This window comes from Equus quagga, chromosome 3 (genome assembly GCF_021613505.1).
Source record: "Equus quagga isolate Etosha38 chromosome 3, UCLA_HA_Equagga_1.0, whole genome shotgun sequence".
NCBI lineage: Eukaryota > Metazoa > Chordata > Mammalia > Perissodactyla > Equidae > Equus > Equus quagga.
In genome coordinates, this window is record NC_060269.1 from 37,715,480 (window position 1) to 37,734,539 (window position 19,060).

A 19,060-nucleotide genomic window follows, 5' to 3' on the forward strand; every position below is an offset into this window, starting at 1 on the left:
CTCACAAAAAAAGAAATTAATGTCTAATTATATCTATTGGCAATGTTTTTTTAAATCAAGAATTAAAATCATTAAGATCTAAGGAATATATTTTCAGTGTGATTGTTTCTTTTTATTTTCATAAGTTACCATTTTATGGGAGGGTAAGACTTGTGGGTTTTTTTTTTTTTTAAGGATTGGTACCTGAGCTAACATCTCTTGTCAATCTTCTCTTTTTTTTTTCCTCTTCTTCTTCTCCCCAAAGCCCCCCAGTACATAGTTGTATATTCTAGTTGTAGGTCCTTCTGGTCGCGCTATGTGGGATGCCGCCTCAGCATGGCCTGATGAGTGGTGCCATGTCTGTGCCCAGGATCTGAACCAGCAAAACCCTGGGCCACCAAAGCCGAGCACGTGAACTTAACCACTTGGCCACGGGGCCAGCCCCAGAGATTTGTGTTTTAACTTGAACTGTCTTAGAATTCCTCAGTGGAAAATCAAGGTTTGAAGGAAAACTGATGGCAACTGAAAGCAATCTAAGTGTAAGCAAAGTAAACAAAGGACAGATGGATAATGGTGGACCCAGAGGACGTTATCACTTAAGCATGTCAATGCTAACTTTTCATTTTCTGGATCTTAGAATATTTTCTCAGGGACATGAGGAGGAAGTGAGAAGATTGCTGTCAACTGTATTTCTTTAATGTAAAAGAGTTGAAATACTGAGAATTTTTTATGACTATAAAGTTAGTTTAGGAAGCCTTACAATTAACCCCATAAAGTGGGTTAAGATATAAGCATTCTTTTTTGTAAACTCATAATTAAGAGTTTTATAAGTATGCTTTACTCGCAAAATACTAGTTTCCAATAATCCATACTATCCCAATCATTTTTCTCACCACAAATCAAAAGACATACACACATACTGCATAATTTCAAACTGAAAAACGATTTTTCTTTTCCTAGGGCCTGATCTTTAAATAAAGAACTGTTCAGTGCTGGGACTTTCGCTTCAAAGTTTGGCAGAAGGTTCTCCAACCCAGGAAGCAGGTTAGACAGTTCAGGAAATACAGGGGAAAAAAAAGAAAAGGAAAGTAAAGGAAAAGAAAAATAACAAATTAAAAGCATAAGGACAGACTTAGGATCATTGGGTTCTTCTCAGGTAACTGGTTTCACAAAGACTCACTGGCTTTCCAGTAAAAAGACTGTGCCATTTAACTTCCCTCACCTTTAAGAAATGCACATTAATGGCCTCCAAAAATCCACACACAACAATATAAGGTGACATATCATTTCCTCTAAGAAAATCTGTTTCCAGTCATGTTTAAAGACTGAACTTTGTACTCCCTATATTATCTGACGTGCAGATAGAGAATTCTTTACATTTTCTCATAAAAAAATCTGCTCAAAATAAATACTTGTTGGATTTTTTAAGTTCCAATAAACTAAATGTTTTAAATATTAAAATTTCACTACAGCAGATGGGATTATATGATATGAGATTTAAATCCAACAGGTCCAAAGTGTTTAAGTTTAACAGATATCCTGGGAACCACTTGCAATGAAATCACTAAGGGTAGAGGAGATACTCGGACGCAGAACACAGACTTTATATGTGACTCACGGACTCTGTTTATTTCTCTATAGTTACACTGTTAGAGACCGTCCGGGATCACAGAGCCCAAGCGATAACATCCCACAGAAGGGAAAGGCAAAATTCCTACCTATCTGTGTATCTTTCTATTTGGAAAGCCTAGAAACAGAATCTAGGAACCATGTAACTCATTCTCACTGTAGCACTCACCTCCATCTGCCCCTCCCAACTACTTGTCGGCCCACAGAGTTAACACGTAGTGTAGTGGGGAAATCAGCTCAAATAAGACAATACTGGCCACATACTACTTTTTCAAAGACCCCAAAGCTATTATCATCTCTCATTGAAGTCTCTAAACTGAATAAAGAGCAGAAAAAAATGTCTTCTGAAAAATATTAAGTTAATTCTTTGATAAAAATTTGCAGTAGTTAATGGATACAAAAAGTCTTTACTTTTGCTTTCTGAGATAGTAGGATATACCAAAAGCTAGATCATAAAGCAGGACAGATTCCCTTAAGAACCTTTTAAAGTCTTACTGCTTGAAAAATCGTCATGGCTTTCAATAAAGCTGAGAGAAAAATTTATCTTGCTGCTAGTTTAAGGGGCTACACTTCAAACTCTTCTTAAAGAAAAATAAAAAGAGAAAGAGGATAGACTTTTTGGATTGCTTTGAAAAGGTTGAGCAATTACTTCAAAGGAAAGGGTGTCTTTGTCTGGAGAGCAGGTTTATGACTACTGATGCAAATCCTAACCAAAGGCTGAAAAGGATACTCAGTGCATCTTTATGCTTGGCCTTAAAGGAAGATGAACAAGTCAAAGGAGATTAAAGACAGTTCAAATCCTGTCACAAATACCAGGACACACCAGTTTTTACAGATGTGCTTTTCTCAGTACATAATACTGAGTATCAGTACTAACTTACTCTTACTTACACTATTATAACAACCCACCTTGCATTTCAGCAACACAAGATCTCCATAATACCCATTTAACATTTATATTGGACCTATGTTTTAAAATATTAGGTGGAATGTTTTACACCATTAGGCAAAATAACAAATGTTTTTATTAAATGTGGTTCTCCGGTGCCCTCATAACACTAAGTGTATTTCTCCATCAAATGGACTCTGAGCCACTTAAAGTTATACCTGAAAGAAGAGAAGAAGAAACAGTAATTTCTTGAGTACTCTGCTCATAAATCTCCAATGAGAAAAATATTTCAAAAGATCTGTTTCCATTAAGGCAAAGGGGATTAATAATCCAGGTAAAAATAGACTTGATATGTTTTTCTGGCAAACTTTGAGTTATATTTTTAAAAATGAATAAAGTTCTTGGTATTTTTGGCATCATCTTCTCAGTTTTATGAAATTAAATTACTTTAAAATGTACTGCAAAGTTCTCATTAGCAGTTTAAATACGTTGTTATTAGCAGAGAGAAAATTCTCTTCATTCATTCACCATTTTTTCCACAACTATTAAGAAATAAAGTATATTTCAAATTTCCCTATGCTTAGTTTTGTAGAAATAAAATTAGTTCTTCCAATTAATACTTAGTTTAGATGACTCCTGGGCCAGAAGTTAACATTTCCCATTTGTTTATTCATTCATTCTTTTACTCCTTCATTCACTTAATAACATTTTTGGGGTATAATGTGCAATGCACTATGGGAAAAAGGAGGGGAACACAAACAGGGTCTTGTATTTGTAAATGACTTGATTTTAAATGGTCACTGGATCAAGTTTTGTCGCCCTTACTATAAACCTCCTAATTATAATTATAAATGTCTATAAGTGGAAAGGTCAAAAAGCTGTACTGAAGTCCCAATTATTTATTACAACTGAATTTTATACAAAATGAATATTTAACATCAATTAATAAAACCCTTAAATAAACACAACTGATATAATTTTCCCCATTAGTAAAATCTAATACCATCTGCCCTCTCAGAGAGGTAAAACAGAATCTGAAACCTGGCTTTTTTTAAAAAAAAAAATCATTTCAATACAGTACTTGTTTTGAAAGAAAATATAAATTTAAGAGCCTAAATATATAATTAAATTATTAAATGTATGTACATTAAAAAAAACTAAGTATTATATAATATATGCCAGTCATTTCCTAAAGATGGATACTTTGTTTTGCACATGCTTTTTGTTCCATTTTAATTACTACAAAACATTCATTGAGGAAAAAAACCGTGAAATTTGAATACTAAGCTTTCTCATGTGGCTTGCCATAATGGTAAATCAAGAAAGGAAATGGCTTTTCTGAAGCAGAAATGAGGTTGGCTGTTAAATGTTTCTTAAACCTTTCCATTAACTTCCTAATTTTTCAATGGGAATTATAACACTACATTTTAATCACGCAAAAATTTGTTCTGCTCATCCTGTTTCCACCAACCCTTCTCTCTCCTCTCCATTCATTATGGTCTCTTTGGTGAAAAAAATGTTAATTTGGTTAAAAATATAGGCTACAAAATAAGCCAAAGCTGCATTTAGGGCATGACAACCAACTGACAGTAAATTTTGGTAGCTTCCTCTTGTAAATAATATTAGAATTATTAATGCCAGACAAGATAATGTTGGTACAAAAATCAATTATAAGTTCTTGTTTTATAACCTTTCTCCTCTATGATATACATATATAAAAGTTTATGACAATGGAATTATCTTCTATGACTACATTAGAAAATGGGTTTGTGTGAGTATGTACCTACAATTGTTTAGTGGTTTAGACCGGCACCTCTGGCCTAGAGTGCCCGAGTTTGAATCCAGGCTCAGCATTGCTAGCTATGTAACCTCCCATGGGCAAGTTCTCATAGTTCTAGTAAGATCTAGGAGCTTCACGACCCAGCTCACTCTGTGCCTCATCTATAAAACAAGGATATAACAGTTACCACATAGAACTACTAGGAGGATTAATGAGCTACTATGTAAAGTGCTTAGGATGGTGCCTGGCATGCAGTGAGTACCCAGAAAGTATCATCTAGTAACACAAGTGGTAGTAGTAAGAGCAGTAGTAGTAGAATAATGCATGTTTTCACCCTCTGTTGCAGGCACTCTTTTCAGAAAAAGTCTAACATCTGATCCTATGCAGCATAAATGCCAATTAGAGATGGATCTCATTATTTTTGTTTCTTGTCAAGGAAAAAATACACCTTAATTTCTAGAAATCATACTTTGATTTCTCACATTCCTCCTTTTCTTAGACTTTCCAACCTTCCCTGACAATCCATATAAATTCTGATACAGCTACTAATATCTAGAAGCCTAGAGCAGGAAGTGAAGGTACGTTACAATAATTAGGTATTTTTGCCCCCAAAATTTATTGTCTCTGATTATCAAATACATGCTCACAATAAAGCATTCACATAATTTAGTAAGTTATGAGGAAGAAAATGAAAAGCTGCCTCCAAATTCCACTACCTATAAATAATCATTGCAACATTTTGCTGGCTATCATTAGACTTTTGAACTGATACAACTCAATAGGAAAATAACAGTCCGATTAAAAAATGGGCAGAGAATCTGTATACATATTTTTCCAAAGAAGATGTACATATAGGTACATCTTCTACATACATATAGGTATCTACAACAGGTACATGAAAAGGTACTCATCACTTAACCATCAGGGAAATGCAAATCAAAACCACAATGAGAAACCAAAACCTCACTCCTGATAAAACCTCACACCTATTAGAATGTTTATTACCAAAAAGACAAGAAATAACAAGTGGTGGTGAGGATGTGGAGAAAAGGGAACCCTTTTGCAGTGTTGGTGGGAATGTAAATTGGTGTAGCCACTATGGAAAACAGTATAGAGGTTCCTCAAAAAATTAAAAATAGAACTACCATATGATCCAGCAATCCCACTTCTGGCTATATATCCAAAAGAAATGAAAACACTGATTCTAAAAGATATCTTCACCCCCATATTCACTGCAGCATGATCTACAATGGCCAAGACATGGAAATAACCTAAGTGTCCAGTGACGGATGAATGAATAAGCAAAATGTGGTATATATACAATGGAATATTATTCAGCCATAAAAAAGAAGAAAATTCTGCCATTTGCGACAAAATGGACCTTGAGGGCATCATGCTAAGTGAAATAAGTCAGACAGAGAAAGATAAATACTGTATGACCTCACTTACATGTGGAATCTAAGAAAAACAAAACAAAAAAAGCCCAAACTCATAGATACAGAGAACAGATTGGCAGTTGTCAGAGGCAGGGAGTGGGCAAAATGGGTAAAGGTGGTCAAAAGGTACATACTTCCACTTACAAAGTAAATAAATCATGGGGATGTAATGTGCAGCATGGTGACTATAGTTAATAATAACTGTATTGTATATTTGAAAGTTGCTGAGAGTAGATCTTAAAAGTTCTTACCACAAGAAAACAAATTTGCGACTATGTGTGGTGATGGATGTTAACTAGACATATTGTGGTGATCATTTCACAATATATACATATATCGAATCATTATGTTGTACACCTGAAACTAATAAAATGCTATATGTCAGTTACATCTAAATTTAAAAAACAAAACATCTTGACCCCACTCACCCCAAGGAAATAAAGCAATCTCTCAGCTGTAGAAAGTTACAAGCTACAAGAATAAAAGCTAAAAAGCCCCACAGTCATGAAGCCCTAAGCCACAAAGGCAGGAAGAATTCTAAGGATTTTGTTTCCTACCTAAAAACACTTCAAATCCAAAATCTGAAGTCTGACTGAACCTATTTGAATGTGAGAAAAATTTCTTTAAAAAATAGGGCAATCGTAAAAGAAATCAGAGGCATTTAAGTACTTAATTTCATATAAAAATGGGTCTCTTTTCACAAATTCTCAGGAATATCTAAAGTACAATATGAGATACATACATACAAAGCTGTCATACAATTTCTCTAATGAAACAAACTTTCTGGAAGGTGGTAAAGTCAGTCTGATAGGTTGTTCCAGGAGGTCTTAATTAAATGTATCCTTAGTAGTTCTACCATAATGTACACACACACACACACACTCAAGCAATATCCTAAAAGCAGAAGATACCTGCCTTTAGGTTTAAAAAAGGAGGAGAAGCAGCAGCCTGCAATTTCAGAGTATATTCAGTCTTTCTTAAATTAGACATTCAAAATCTCCTTTAAGAACCTATAGGGTGATACTTAATTGACTAGAGAGAATTTGTACCTTCTTAGATTAAATCTAGTAATTGTTTGAAATTGTTTCCTATTTGAGCACAAAGTATTAAACAACTTTCTTTTGTGTAGCACTATTAAAGTCTACATATGAAGACACTCAGTTTCAATTTGCGGGCATAAATCATTAGTTCTTCTGTTCTCATATTTATATGGCTTATAGCCTACGGGCTGAATGCTATAGTCATTTTTCTCTGCAACTAAACAAGGTAAATAAATGTGATATATTGGCACATCACCCCACCACTCTGCATATGGTGAACATTAAGGTTGTATTCATTTGCCATATGAATATAATTCCTTTTACCACATCTACTATTAGTTACAAGCAGTAAATACAGAGTTGTTTTGCTGGAACTTGAAGGCCTGCATTACATCATGGAGCACTAAACATCCTGGACCTTCTGGAGAATTTCATAGATGTAGTTTTAATGTCACCTGAACTTGAACACTGCCAACATATTGCTTCAAACCCTGCTTGATGAAGTCTTCAAGAAAAAAAAGAAAAATACAGGGCAGTCTTAGTGTTAGTGTGATGGTGAACAGCAAAAGTAGGGCCACAAGGAAAGCCCCGGATGAAATACAGACAAGAACTCATGTTCTTGACAAAGAATTAGATCAAGAGTCATATCTCAGGTATAAAAAGGCTACTTGTTTCAAGCATTGCTCTCATATTCAGAATCTAGTGAACATAAAGAACCGAGAGTTAAAATGTCATCAAAACAATTTTCTCCAAATGTAGCTTACTGAAGACCTGCAGTCAATAAGATGAGTTTATCTCATGACAAACAGTGATGCTTTGTTTCATTAGGGATATATCTGCTTGCTTTTTCCTTAAACAAAATATTTACTATAGAGTTCCAAATCCAGTTTAGTGTGGGGCAAAAGAAGGAAGAAAGTGATTTCTTTTATAAAATCATATGACTCAACACAAATGTATATATCTTGACATCTGTGATCCATAAATAATACATCACAGGCAATTAAAAACAAAGTTCACCTGTCTTATCAAGCACAGATCTTCACATTTACCAACATTAAGTCTCCCGATGCATCCAGCAGATGGCGCTCTAGGACACCTACTTATGGAGAGTAATACTGTTTGTGTTACATCCATGTATATTTTGGCAAGACAAAGAATAAGGATTTATCAGTAGCTTCAGTAAAACATATTAGACTTTATGACAAACAGAACATAATTCCTAAATATGTTCACAAAAATATACATATGCATAAACACATGTGCACAGAGGCAACCAGTAAATAATTCACACCTGGACATGTTATGATACTACTTTTCTTATAGACTTGATGAGTAGTCTATGTATATCAGTGGTATTTATGGTCATATGGCAAGATCATTCTAAATTCATTAAAAAAAAATTTAGAATGCCTCAAAGTTAGAATTCATTTTTAATTATAGCAGGAATGTCTCATTAGGGTGATACTAGTAAAATTAACAACAGTAGGATTTACGGTAATGACTTAAATGATTGATGAGAGTATAACAAAATGAAGTTTTAGACAGAGAAAAAGCAGGGCAGCTATGGCATACAGTACTTTAAAAAACAGCTCTGTGGTCTGTTAGTGCTAGCCTTATGGTTAATAAAACCTTCTTTCTAATTAACGGTGCTGAAATATTCTTAAAGAACAGAATCTTGTTATGAAAAAAACTTAAATAGTTGTTTTCTTTTTTCAGTAGACGCCATTCCCATAGAGGAGAAAGCTGACATAGATTAGCATGTCTCATTGCAAAGAAGAAAAAAAAAATGCCACCTTTCCATCAAATCAAAAACAGAATGTGAGAGTGGAAAACTACTTTACTGAAATACTACACACACAAATCTATGCAGCAGTCTCACCGTCAGCAACCATTTGCTTCTAAAGCTATTCAACTGTGGCTTTAAAAATATTACCCAGATACCCAAAAATATTTAATAAGCATTTACATTTAAATGCTTCATAAGCATTTAATTTTAAGTTGATGATCTATTAATACAGTATGAAAACTATTCTGTAAATTTTCATCTTGCTTATGAGATCATTTCAAAGTTTAAAGTATTTAAATGTCAATTAAATGCATTGGGGAACATTTTCTCCCAAATTTGGAAATGTACAGCCTGGATAGTATTATTCTGAAGGAAAATGAGCATTTCAGGAAAAGCATTTTGGTGGACAAGATTCGGTCCTAAAACACAAAGAGTACCAGGGAAGAGAGAGAGATACCTCCATGGAGAAAACAGTTCTCGTTGAAATGTTCTTGGTTAATTTATAAAAAAAAATCCACAACTAAATGGAATCCTATCTCAATTTTTCTCCTCATTAAGAAAATTGCATTCCACGGGAGATAACTATCTCAAGACAATAGAGTCAAAGATGAAAAACTATCTGTTACACAGGAAAATGAGGCTTTTGCCATGTAATGTAGGCAGATTTCATAAAACGTGCATCCTTTTAAAAGCCCCAAGTTATATTATATGCAGATTTTACCCAGTTTGCATTAGCCTGATTTCGCCCAAGCGATGCATATTTTAATATTGGATAATATGGTTTTTAAAGAAACAGTAATACAGCTATCAATTTTACAAATAGTACTAATATTAGATTTGTAGAAAATGGTGTAAGGATTATCACTCTAGCAAGTAAAATTACTAGCTTATTTGCATGATTTTTGAAGTAAAAAAACTAAATATTTGAATGAGACCTATAAAATGCAGAAAAAGCTACAGCCTAGTTTTCTTTAATTAACCTATTTATGTCCAAATTCAAAAATGTAAGTTGAGGCATTGTGCGCATTTTTAAACCACATTGAATATATATATATAAAAGCCTGACCATTTCTTAAAGGTCACTTATATTGCGTTCAAGAGATACAATGTTAGGAATACGCATAACCTAAAATTCCTCATCTGAAAAGCTGACTTCAGCGGCTGCATCGTGGAGCCATCAAAGAGCCAGAGGCTTATAAAATCCGAACCAGGTTGCACGAACGTTTAAAACAGTTCACAAGCGGTAAAAATGTCTTTGTTTTTGTTTGTCATTTTCTTTTGAAAAGCATAGACTGGCTTGTTCATTTTTCTATTCTAATGTGTGGAAATTCTCATTATATGAAAAAGTACCTATTTGTCTTTCTCCCAGATTCATCCTTTAAAGCTAAAGCAAAATTAAATTGGGATATCAGACATTATAAAAGGGCCAGAAAGGATGAGTTTCACTTTGAGAAAGGTAATTTAATTTAGTCAAGATACATTACAATTTTCTAAAATTTTTGTTAGATGTGCTGTTATTATTTTATTTTTTTCTTTTCATCCCAGCATACTGGGAGTTAATGTCCAACATACTGCAGACAATGAGAGGGTACAGATGAAGTGCTTTATGAAAAATATAACATTATAATATATACTCTAATGCCAACAAGATGGTGTTTGTGTGGTGATTTATTTGCTCTAAGCATCCTGTGCTTCTGATAACACCTTAAGGCAGTTACTATTGTTGCTTTCATTTTACAGACAAGACGGAAGGACCCAGCAAAGCTTAGAACTTAGATTTGTTTTACTCCAAACTCCAGGATTTGGTCAGTCCTACTTGATTCATTTTTTTAGAGGACATGCATGTAAAAACCATCTCTAGGGTGATTTACAAGGTATTTAAATATATATAAATATATTTCTCCCTTCTGGAAAAGCTGAATATTTCTAGTTTTAAATACACTTAAAATTTCTGAAACGTAACAATTACATACAAGTATAGCTAATAAGCCTTTAGCTACTTCTCAGAATACACATATATATGGTAATGACATATAGAACATGATTAGGTCAAATAAGTTAAAAAAAAACAAAAATTTTTTCTTGCATTTTGAGTGCTATATGTGCATGAAACATCTTACACTGTTTTAAGGCAGAGGTTATTCCTAAATACTTTCAGATAAATAACAAAATGGTATATTTATTATCTATGTCATATCTGCGTTTGTCTTTGATAATTTAATGAATCTCAATAACTAAATTTACAGAAACAGGGAAAAAAGAAATTGAAAGCAGTCACTTATCCTAAAAAGCCAGAAAGGAAGAAGGAACAGAATGTAATGGTCCATAATGAAACGAACATGGAGTCTTTTCAAAAGAATGTGAAAAACAAAATCCCTGAAATTTATGCATTTTAAAGTTTTATTGTAATTGTATATAAAAATGGAGATATCTGTGTAAATGTGTGAAATACACACAGGTACACACCACCCTCCCCCATATAGACACACACAAAGTTTGCTCTGATTGCAAAGACTATTATCCATAGCATCACAGCCTTAAAGTTATTTTTCATATTCTATTTGTGTAGGGAATTATCCCTGTTTTGATTAAAATAAGAAATATATATTAGAGGTTCACTGAATAAAAATTGTGTTTACCCACCAAACCAAACAAAATACATACAAAGCAGAAACAGCTTTGATAAAATACTTTGCATATACTTCTTTTAAAATTGTACTAGCTTTTGACTAAATTTTTTTAAAAAGGTTTCACTTTCACACAAATATTATACATTTAATAAGCACAGCTTTAAGAAGTCAATCCAAAATATGAGGGCCTTAAACATATTCAGATTGTTGCATAATTTGGGGCAGAGTGACAGAAGTACGCACCACAGTATTCAGGTAAAGTAATTAGGAACAACATGATCCTTCCTTAACCAAATACACTGCAACTTGCTTTAAATTAAGAAACTGTAAATATTTAAGAGCAGTTAAAATGCTCTACCTTATGAAGTAAAAATCTAAAGTTATTCTTGCAAGAACTCTTCAGAGTTGTCATAATCATTTTAATTAAATTCTCGTTTTTCAGGTGGTCCCTTTAATTGTTTTTTCCTACTTCTTAATGTGTTTTTCTAAAGCCATTTCTTTTCTGCAGCTGTGTGCGATTGGTTTTAATGGTAGCTGTTTCCTTTTTTGCCTTCTGTGAATTACAATTTTAAATGGTTACACATTTTTTGTTTTAGTGCCTTCAGCATAGTTTCATAAAGATGTTTAAGGCTGTTGGTGAACATTTTCATTTCCCATCTGAAAAACCAAGAGTCAATTTGAATATTCCATGTTGGCCATGTATGACCTGTTTTATCTTTTAATATGTAAATGAAAGCATATTTTCTTTTACAAAGACTGATTTGTTTCCATGAAATTAATTTTTCTTTTGCTCCTTTAAAATATGAATTCAATAAACAAGATAATATGTGATTGCTCTTTTATGTTATATCTTATTGTTTGAGAATGAAACACCTCTATTTTATTTGGTGACAGCCATTTCCAATGAAGAACTAGCATTTTCAGATCATAAGTATAACTTATAACATGAAAAATGAGATTTCATGCTTAGATTTGAATTATCAATTGTCACAAAATGTTAATAACGAGGCTATCTAGACCTTTCTTAAATTACAACTAAGAAATTAAAACTGCTTGATAATTTCAGTTTCACTTTCACCTCTCTGCAAAATGTTGTTATATATCACTTGCAAAAGTTTACTTATAAAATAAATTGTACTTACTGCCTGGGTTATCTCCAATCCCACTGCTTTTTCCATTCCAGTACCAGAGCAGAAGGGTTGCATCACGTGACCCTGAGAGAATGTAGCAATTTCCCCCAATATATGACTCAGACCGAGTGAGGCAAGTGACGACATCCCAATGGCCAAACACCACTTGGATCAATTTTCCTGAAATGCAAAACAGTTTTTTAAAAAATTGCTACTAAAATTTTTTTAAATTTCCAGTGACCGGTTAACTTATAAGATAATAAACCCGTATTAACTGATTCTGATAATTCAGATTTTATAATAAAATTTGATCTAGTCCAATCTAAAAGTTTTCTTTGAATATCAAAAACAAAAAAATCAACTGAGCAGTGATAATATTTTTGAAAGACATAACTTAAAACTATTTCAACTAATAATGTTTGAGGACCATGACACTGTGTCATTATACATGGCTACTATAAATTACAAATGATTCATGACTACTGATTAAAGCAGGCCCAGGAGAACCCTTATTCGGAATCATTTCAACAATTTCTTAAGTTACTCTATCTGCTTCAAAATAAAACTTAGTTGCCTTTCTGTTAAGTACTCTATAATTCAGATTTCACTAATACAAACCCATCTCTGAATTAAGATTTAGTGTATTTCGTCTTCTTTTGTAAAGTGATCTATACAAGGACAATATAAGTCACTTTGGAGAGCTGCTGTTTTTTAAATTGGGATTACATGAACTAAGTTCTGATAAAAGGACTGATATATTGTGATTGCAATTTGAGTCAGGTTATACTTTTCTTGTTTTAATTGTCTGAATGATGAAAATTCCTGGGGGGGGTGATGAAATTAAGATGACAGCAGTTTATCTAACAGTAATAACTGGGGATAGGAGAGAGGAACCCAGTAAACTGACTATATATCTAGGGCTTCACACAGGTGAATTATTCACATAATGGTATCAGAGAAAAAATTAAGCTCCCATCTTTTAGAATTCTTTGTTTAATCAGATGTGGTGTTTATAATTCACACAAATTTATCTAAAGAATTAAATATCTGTACCAGCCCTTCCATCCCATCCCTGTAGTTTCTAGCTAACATTTTCCTTTGAAGTGTCTACAGAATCTCTACTGATCTAATGAATGTCACAGAATGTCTACCCTTAATATTCAGCATGATTTTTTTTAGTAAGTGTTTCAGTGGGGTCATAAAAAAATATAATTCAAATGTTCAAGAAAAAAGACCACTAGGCTGAAAAAAAATTAATATGCCTAAAAAGTGTATGTGTTTAACTTGGAACACACCATAACCTATTCAAAAGCTTAAGGTCTCAATTAAGTATTGGCATCTAAGTATATTTAACTTTTCAAGATAATAAATATAACTAAAAAAGTATTTACGTGAAACTTTTTAAATTCTTGACTTTAATAAACCTGAAGCTTATTATAAAGGCAGAGAATTTAGAAACAAAATACTGAAACGTACTTTATCCAAATCAGATGGAAAGTCAGATACAGTGTTTCCACTCTTGCACTTAGCCTACTACTAGTAACTTTAAACTCAGATTCATTTCAATCTCAAATGGCAACATTAATAAAGTATGTTTTTTCTCCTGTGAATAAAAACTTTAGTTAAAGCAGGTAGTTTTAACTGGTAAATGTTAAAAATGTTCATGTCTGAATCTTTAACCTTTTAAATTGACATAAAAACATTTCATTTAAAAAATCAGCTTTTATCAATAAAGAATATCATAAGAAGAATTCAAGACATTTCAGAATAAAAAATGGAAGGGAGAAAACTAAATATAAAAAAGTGTAATAATTTTCACATCATTTCCAATTAATATGAAGAAGAAAGTGGAGTGGTTTAGTGGTAAAATGGATGGGGTCAAATTAGGGGCCAGCCTTCCTAATGATAAGACAAAAGTTAGTTAGCTGAATGCACTCTTATTACTAATTATAAAACTGAAGGTTAAATTAGTGAGTTTTAACTACTGAAAGAAACTGAACCCACCATATTGTTTATATTTTTGATCCCAGAATATGTACAGTGACTTCTACCTCAGCCTATACCTAAATGCTGAGAGCATGGAAACTACAGGAGTGATGTAAACAGGTTATCAGAATAGGTTTATTTAAGATTTGATATGCATCACCTCAGAGGGTTGTAAGAGTGAGGATGAGCAAAATCCCTACAACTAGGTAGGTGCTTGAGGTATATGGCGCAGAGGAAACCCAAGTGCTCCCGTGCACCAAGAGGCTTACAAAAGAGCAGCTGGTTTCTTTTTTAACTAAAATTTCCTAGTATTTTAATTTTTGCCCTAAAAGTTATCACAATTATTTTTCAGTCAACAAACATTTACTAAGCACCTACTATGTGCCGAGTATTAAGCCTTCTCACATGTATTTAGTGGTAAGTAGACATGTAAATAGACATGGTCCCTGCCCACGGAGTATTTACTGTCTAGTGGGGCAGACAGACATTAAACAAACACAAACAGACATATAATTATGAATAGCGATAAGTATTATAAAAGGAAAGAACAAGGTAGAATCAGCGAGAATAATAAGAAAGAACAAATTTAGACTGGGCATCAGGGAAGATCAAAATCAGGGAGTGACGTTTAACTATTTCCATCTAAAGGGTTTCATATTTTAATATAAATTAACTTTATTCTCTACAGTTTATACTTGGGCTTAACTCTGGAAAATGTTATTCCTTTTAAATCGAGCTAACACTGGTTTATAACATTATATAAATTTCAGGTGTACATCATTATATTTCACTTTCTGTGTAGACTACATCGTGTTCACCACCCAAAGACTAATTACCATCCCTCATCATGGAAAATGTTATTTTTTCAAGTTTACTTTTTCCTGTTCTGGCATCCTTCCTCAGCAATATTTGTTATTGCTATGAGGTTGAGGTTCACTCCTCCTGCTCTCTTTTTGGTAAATTATTTTCTGATAATCTCATAAGTGTTCCTCAACCTTTATTTTTTGTTTCCTTTAATACCAGTCCACCTCTCCACACACTAATATCAAATATTACCACAAGCACTAGAATATCCCTTTTTTGACAGAACAAATTTTCTAGTTAATGTTTTATTTGACAGCTGTGCTACAAATAAAAAAAAATTCAAGCTCAGGACTCTGCTCCACTGATCTAAAATGCGGCCTGAAAATAATTCCCACTGCCGAAGGAAGGTTTTATTGTTGCCTCTGCTGTTCTGGTTGTGTCCCGAAAACATGATTTATGTTTAAAGAATTTCCTGTTACAACCATGTTTCTCCCCCCGCCCACCCCAAATCTAATAAGAGAGGGATTTTTTTTGGCTTATGTGCTAAAATATAATTGAATTCAACACTTGTGATAGCTTTGCCATTATATATTATTGATCATACAATTTTTCCCTTGCTTCTCTGCCAAACTTAAGAGGAAATATTTAATATTCTTATTGTCATAAAAACACAAACACATATTTACCCTAATGAAGTTCTTTTAAATAAAACTAGCATGAAAGTTTGTTTGTATGTAAGATATTAAGAAAGATACTCGGACTATCATTTGAGATTTTTTTTCACAACTTTTCTGGCAAGTGTAAATATTTTTAATGTACAAGCTAAGTCAGTCCCACCGAAATGAAGTTTAACATAAGGGTACTTATTATGAAAATGTTTTACATACATAGGCACACACATTTTAAAAGACAGTAAAGTGGAAAGAGAAAAAGGAATATTATCAAGTTCATTAAGTCTAAAGTAACATGGCAGACGTAGTAGGAACTTAGTATTGTAAATTATAGTGTTTTCAAAATTAACTGATAATTGACAGATTGATCGTAACACCTGTATGAGATGACATGGCATAAGCACAAAGAATGCTACACATTTGAAGTCAGAAGAGTTGGCTCCAACATCTAGTTCTATCACCATTACCTATACAAATTTCAACAAGTTACTTAACCTTTCTAAACCTCAGTTTCATCTTCTGAAAAATGGGGATAAGGACACCTGTTCTGTCTGACAGAATTACTGTGAAGCGGAAACAATAACACGTATGTGAAAGAGTTTAGTAAATTCTAAAGAACTGTGTGAATATAAGAATTATTTTAATTATTAGCATTATATAAAGTGAGGTTAGCTTTACTTTACAAATATTAATATTGAATGCCTTTTTAAAATGTTATGGAATGTCAATGAACTCAAGAAACCTCAAATGTCAAAACCAAAGATTGACATCATATATGATTTCGCTTTAAGACATTCTGGAAAAAACAAAATAATAGAGATGAGGAAAATGTGGGTGAAAGAGTTAGAGGTGGGGGAGAAGTGGACTACAAAGGGGCAGCACAGGGACTTTTCAGGGTGACAGAGCTGCTCTGCGTCTTCATTGTGGTGGGGGTTACGCAACTGTCTACAATGCCCAGACTAACAGAATTAGAAACCAAAAATAATGAGTTTTACTGCATGTGAATTTAAAAATAATTTTTTTAAATGTGTAAGAAAACAACATACAATCCAAAAGAATGTTTAAGAAAATCTTGTGAGAAGATTTAACAATTTTAACTTCACAGCTTACACAAAAAGGAAGCACAATTTGTGGTAAAATAATGCTAAGGCTGTCATTACCATCACAGTGAAAGAAAAGGTTAAAATTTAAATCTGATTCAGAGAAAATTCATTATAATAATAAATATATTTTAGGGAAACTTATAGATCCCCATTGCATTTTTAAAGAATTCTAGAGGAGTTTTACGTTCTACAGTAATCAGCCTCATAGACCTAAACATCTAAGTAAAAGCCCAATTACACAGAAAGACTTGAATGATGATGTTTTCTTTCTGGACCTACAGAATAAAGATGCAAATTTATAAGAAAACTAGATCATCAATTCCATAAAACAAAAATAAAATGAGATCATGCCTAAAAATAACTTCTGGGGTTTATTCTATGAACAGTACATATTCAACTATTTTTCCCTATTCTCTCATAGCTATGTTACAATATGATCATCAAAGTATACCCAGGACAAACTCTTTGAATACCTAGGAATTAATTTTTCAATACAGTATACTGACTAAGGCAGGACTTGGACTCACACATTTTAGAAAGATCATTAACAAGACTGAAAGAAGATTTACTATAAAACAATTAACTAGAAACTTCAATTAAAAAGAATTTCTTATTCCCACAACATTTAATCAAGATATTTGTAGATCCTTGTTTTAGTTGAAATATCTCATTCCACAGTATCTATCAAGGTCCAATGCATTAATATCTAATTTTAATTATTTTAAATATTTAACTACACATTTACTAAGTTTATTTCATCCTCTAACAGTTTCTAAAATACTTTAGACTTCATTAAGTTTTTCAATGTCTCTCAATTTCTTACATGCAAAAATTTATAAACACTTACTGGATTGGATCTCCTGTAATAATACTGAGTTGAGTTTGATTTGTCCTTTAGAGAGATGCATGCAAATGAATATATAGACTTAGACTTTTATCTTTTAGCAAGGACTCCTGCCACACACAATCAGTCGTCAGCTACTTTTCTGCATGACTGTAGCTTTCAGCAAGATTATAAGCAGAATTGGGTGGAGGCAAGATAGCTACTCCGAAGAAATTTACTTAATGAGAATTTCTAGTAAGGAAAAAGCCCTTTAAATAATACGAAAGTGAGAAAATACACCCAAATGTATGTATATGTGCCATAAGATCATGCACATACGCGTGCATATGGTATTTACATACCAGGAAATGCTCGGAAAATGAATCATTCATTCTGTAAGCACAAAGCTTGGGAGACAAACCTAATATAAAAACTCCCTCCTAAAAACATGCTGAAGTTAACTTACTAGTGGACTATATAGTAGATTATTACTTTAAAGAGGAAAATTGTCTTTTCCTTATTTTACGAATTTTAGAATTCTGTAATTTTGGGAAGGAAGAAGATGAGAAAGCATTCTAAGACTCTCAGTGCTATTGAAGTAAACACTAGTTCACTGATGAAGAAAGTAAGTTACCTGTGTCTGTAGAATACACTCGGAAACTCTTATCCCAGAAGCCGCAGACGAGAATATAGCGGTTGTCTGAAGTGATGACAAAGCACTGGGAATGGACTTGAATGCTTTGGTCTAAAAGGTCAGTAATTTGCCTCCTGTGCATTCCTGTATTGCTGGCTGTGAGAATAGAGGAAGAAAAAAAGCCTATTAAACCCACATGCGCAAAGAAATCCTATAGTTTATCATACTGGGGGTTGGGGGTGAGGGAGGAGAGGTGACACATTCCAGGATGAGAATATTTGATCTTTAATTTTAAATGTAATAATATTTGATAAACCAAATAGGAAAACACAACCAATAGTTGGAAGAATGTGAGTAGCTAAATCCAACATCTCAGTAAGAAACTTTGCCTAGAGGAAAGAAATAATAACACACTACAATTTAAAAATAGTATACAATTCTCAGAACATGCTTTCTAGCTCTTGGGCAGGACCAAACTAGATTACAATCTCCAGATTGCATCACAGTTAGGTTTGTGTTTCTGACAATCTCATTACATCTATTGTCATGAGAACGGATTCATGTTGTGACAATCTATTACCTTTAACTTTTTGTCACAAGGAAGAGATATTAGAATTTAAATGCCATATATTTGAAATATTGTAGCATCTTGTAATACTTTGGCTTTAACAGGTCTTTAATTTGACTAGATGTTAACTCCCATTTGCCCTGTTTACAGCTGCACTTGCATGTAAGGAAAG

The 19,060-nt window shown here is 33.0% G+C and overlaps 1 protein-coding gene across 4 annotated transcripts in view; it reads right to left on the minus strand.

Moving 5' to 3' along the window:
• The window catches only part of LRBA (LPS responsive beige-like anchor protein), a 710,247-nt gene that overhangs the window by 17,919 nt on the left and 673,268 nt on the right, over positions 1–19,060 (minus strand). For all 4 annotated transcript variants that reach the window (XM_046655938.1, XM_046655936.1, XM_046655939.1 and 1 more), the window contains exons 52-53: positions 18,321–18,476; positions 12,312–12,479 (exon numbers count right to left, since the gene is read on the minus strand). In XM_046655938.1, the coding sequence (XP_046511894.1) occupies positions 12,312–12,479; positions 18,321–18,476 (324 nt within the window). The remainder of the gene's footprint in view (positions 1–12,311; positions 12,480–18,320; positions 18,477–19,060) is intronic.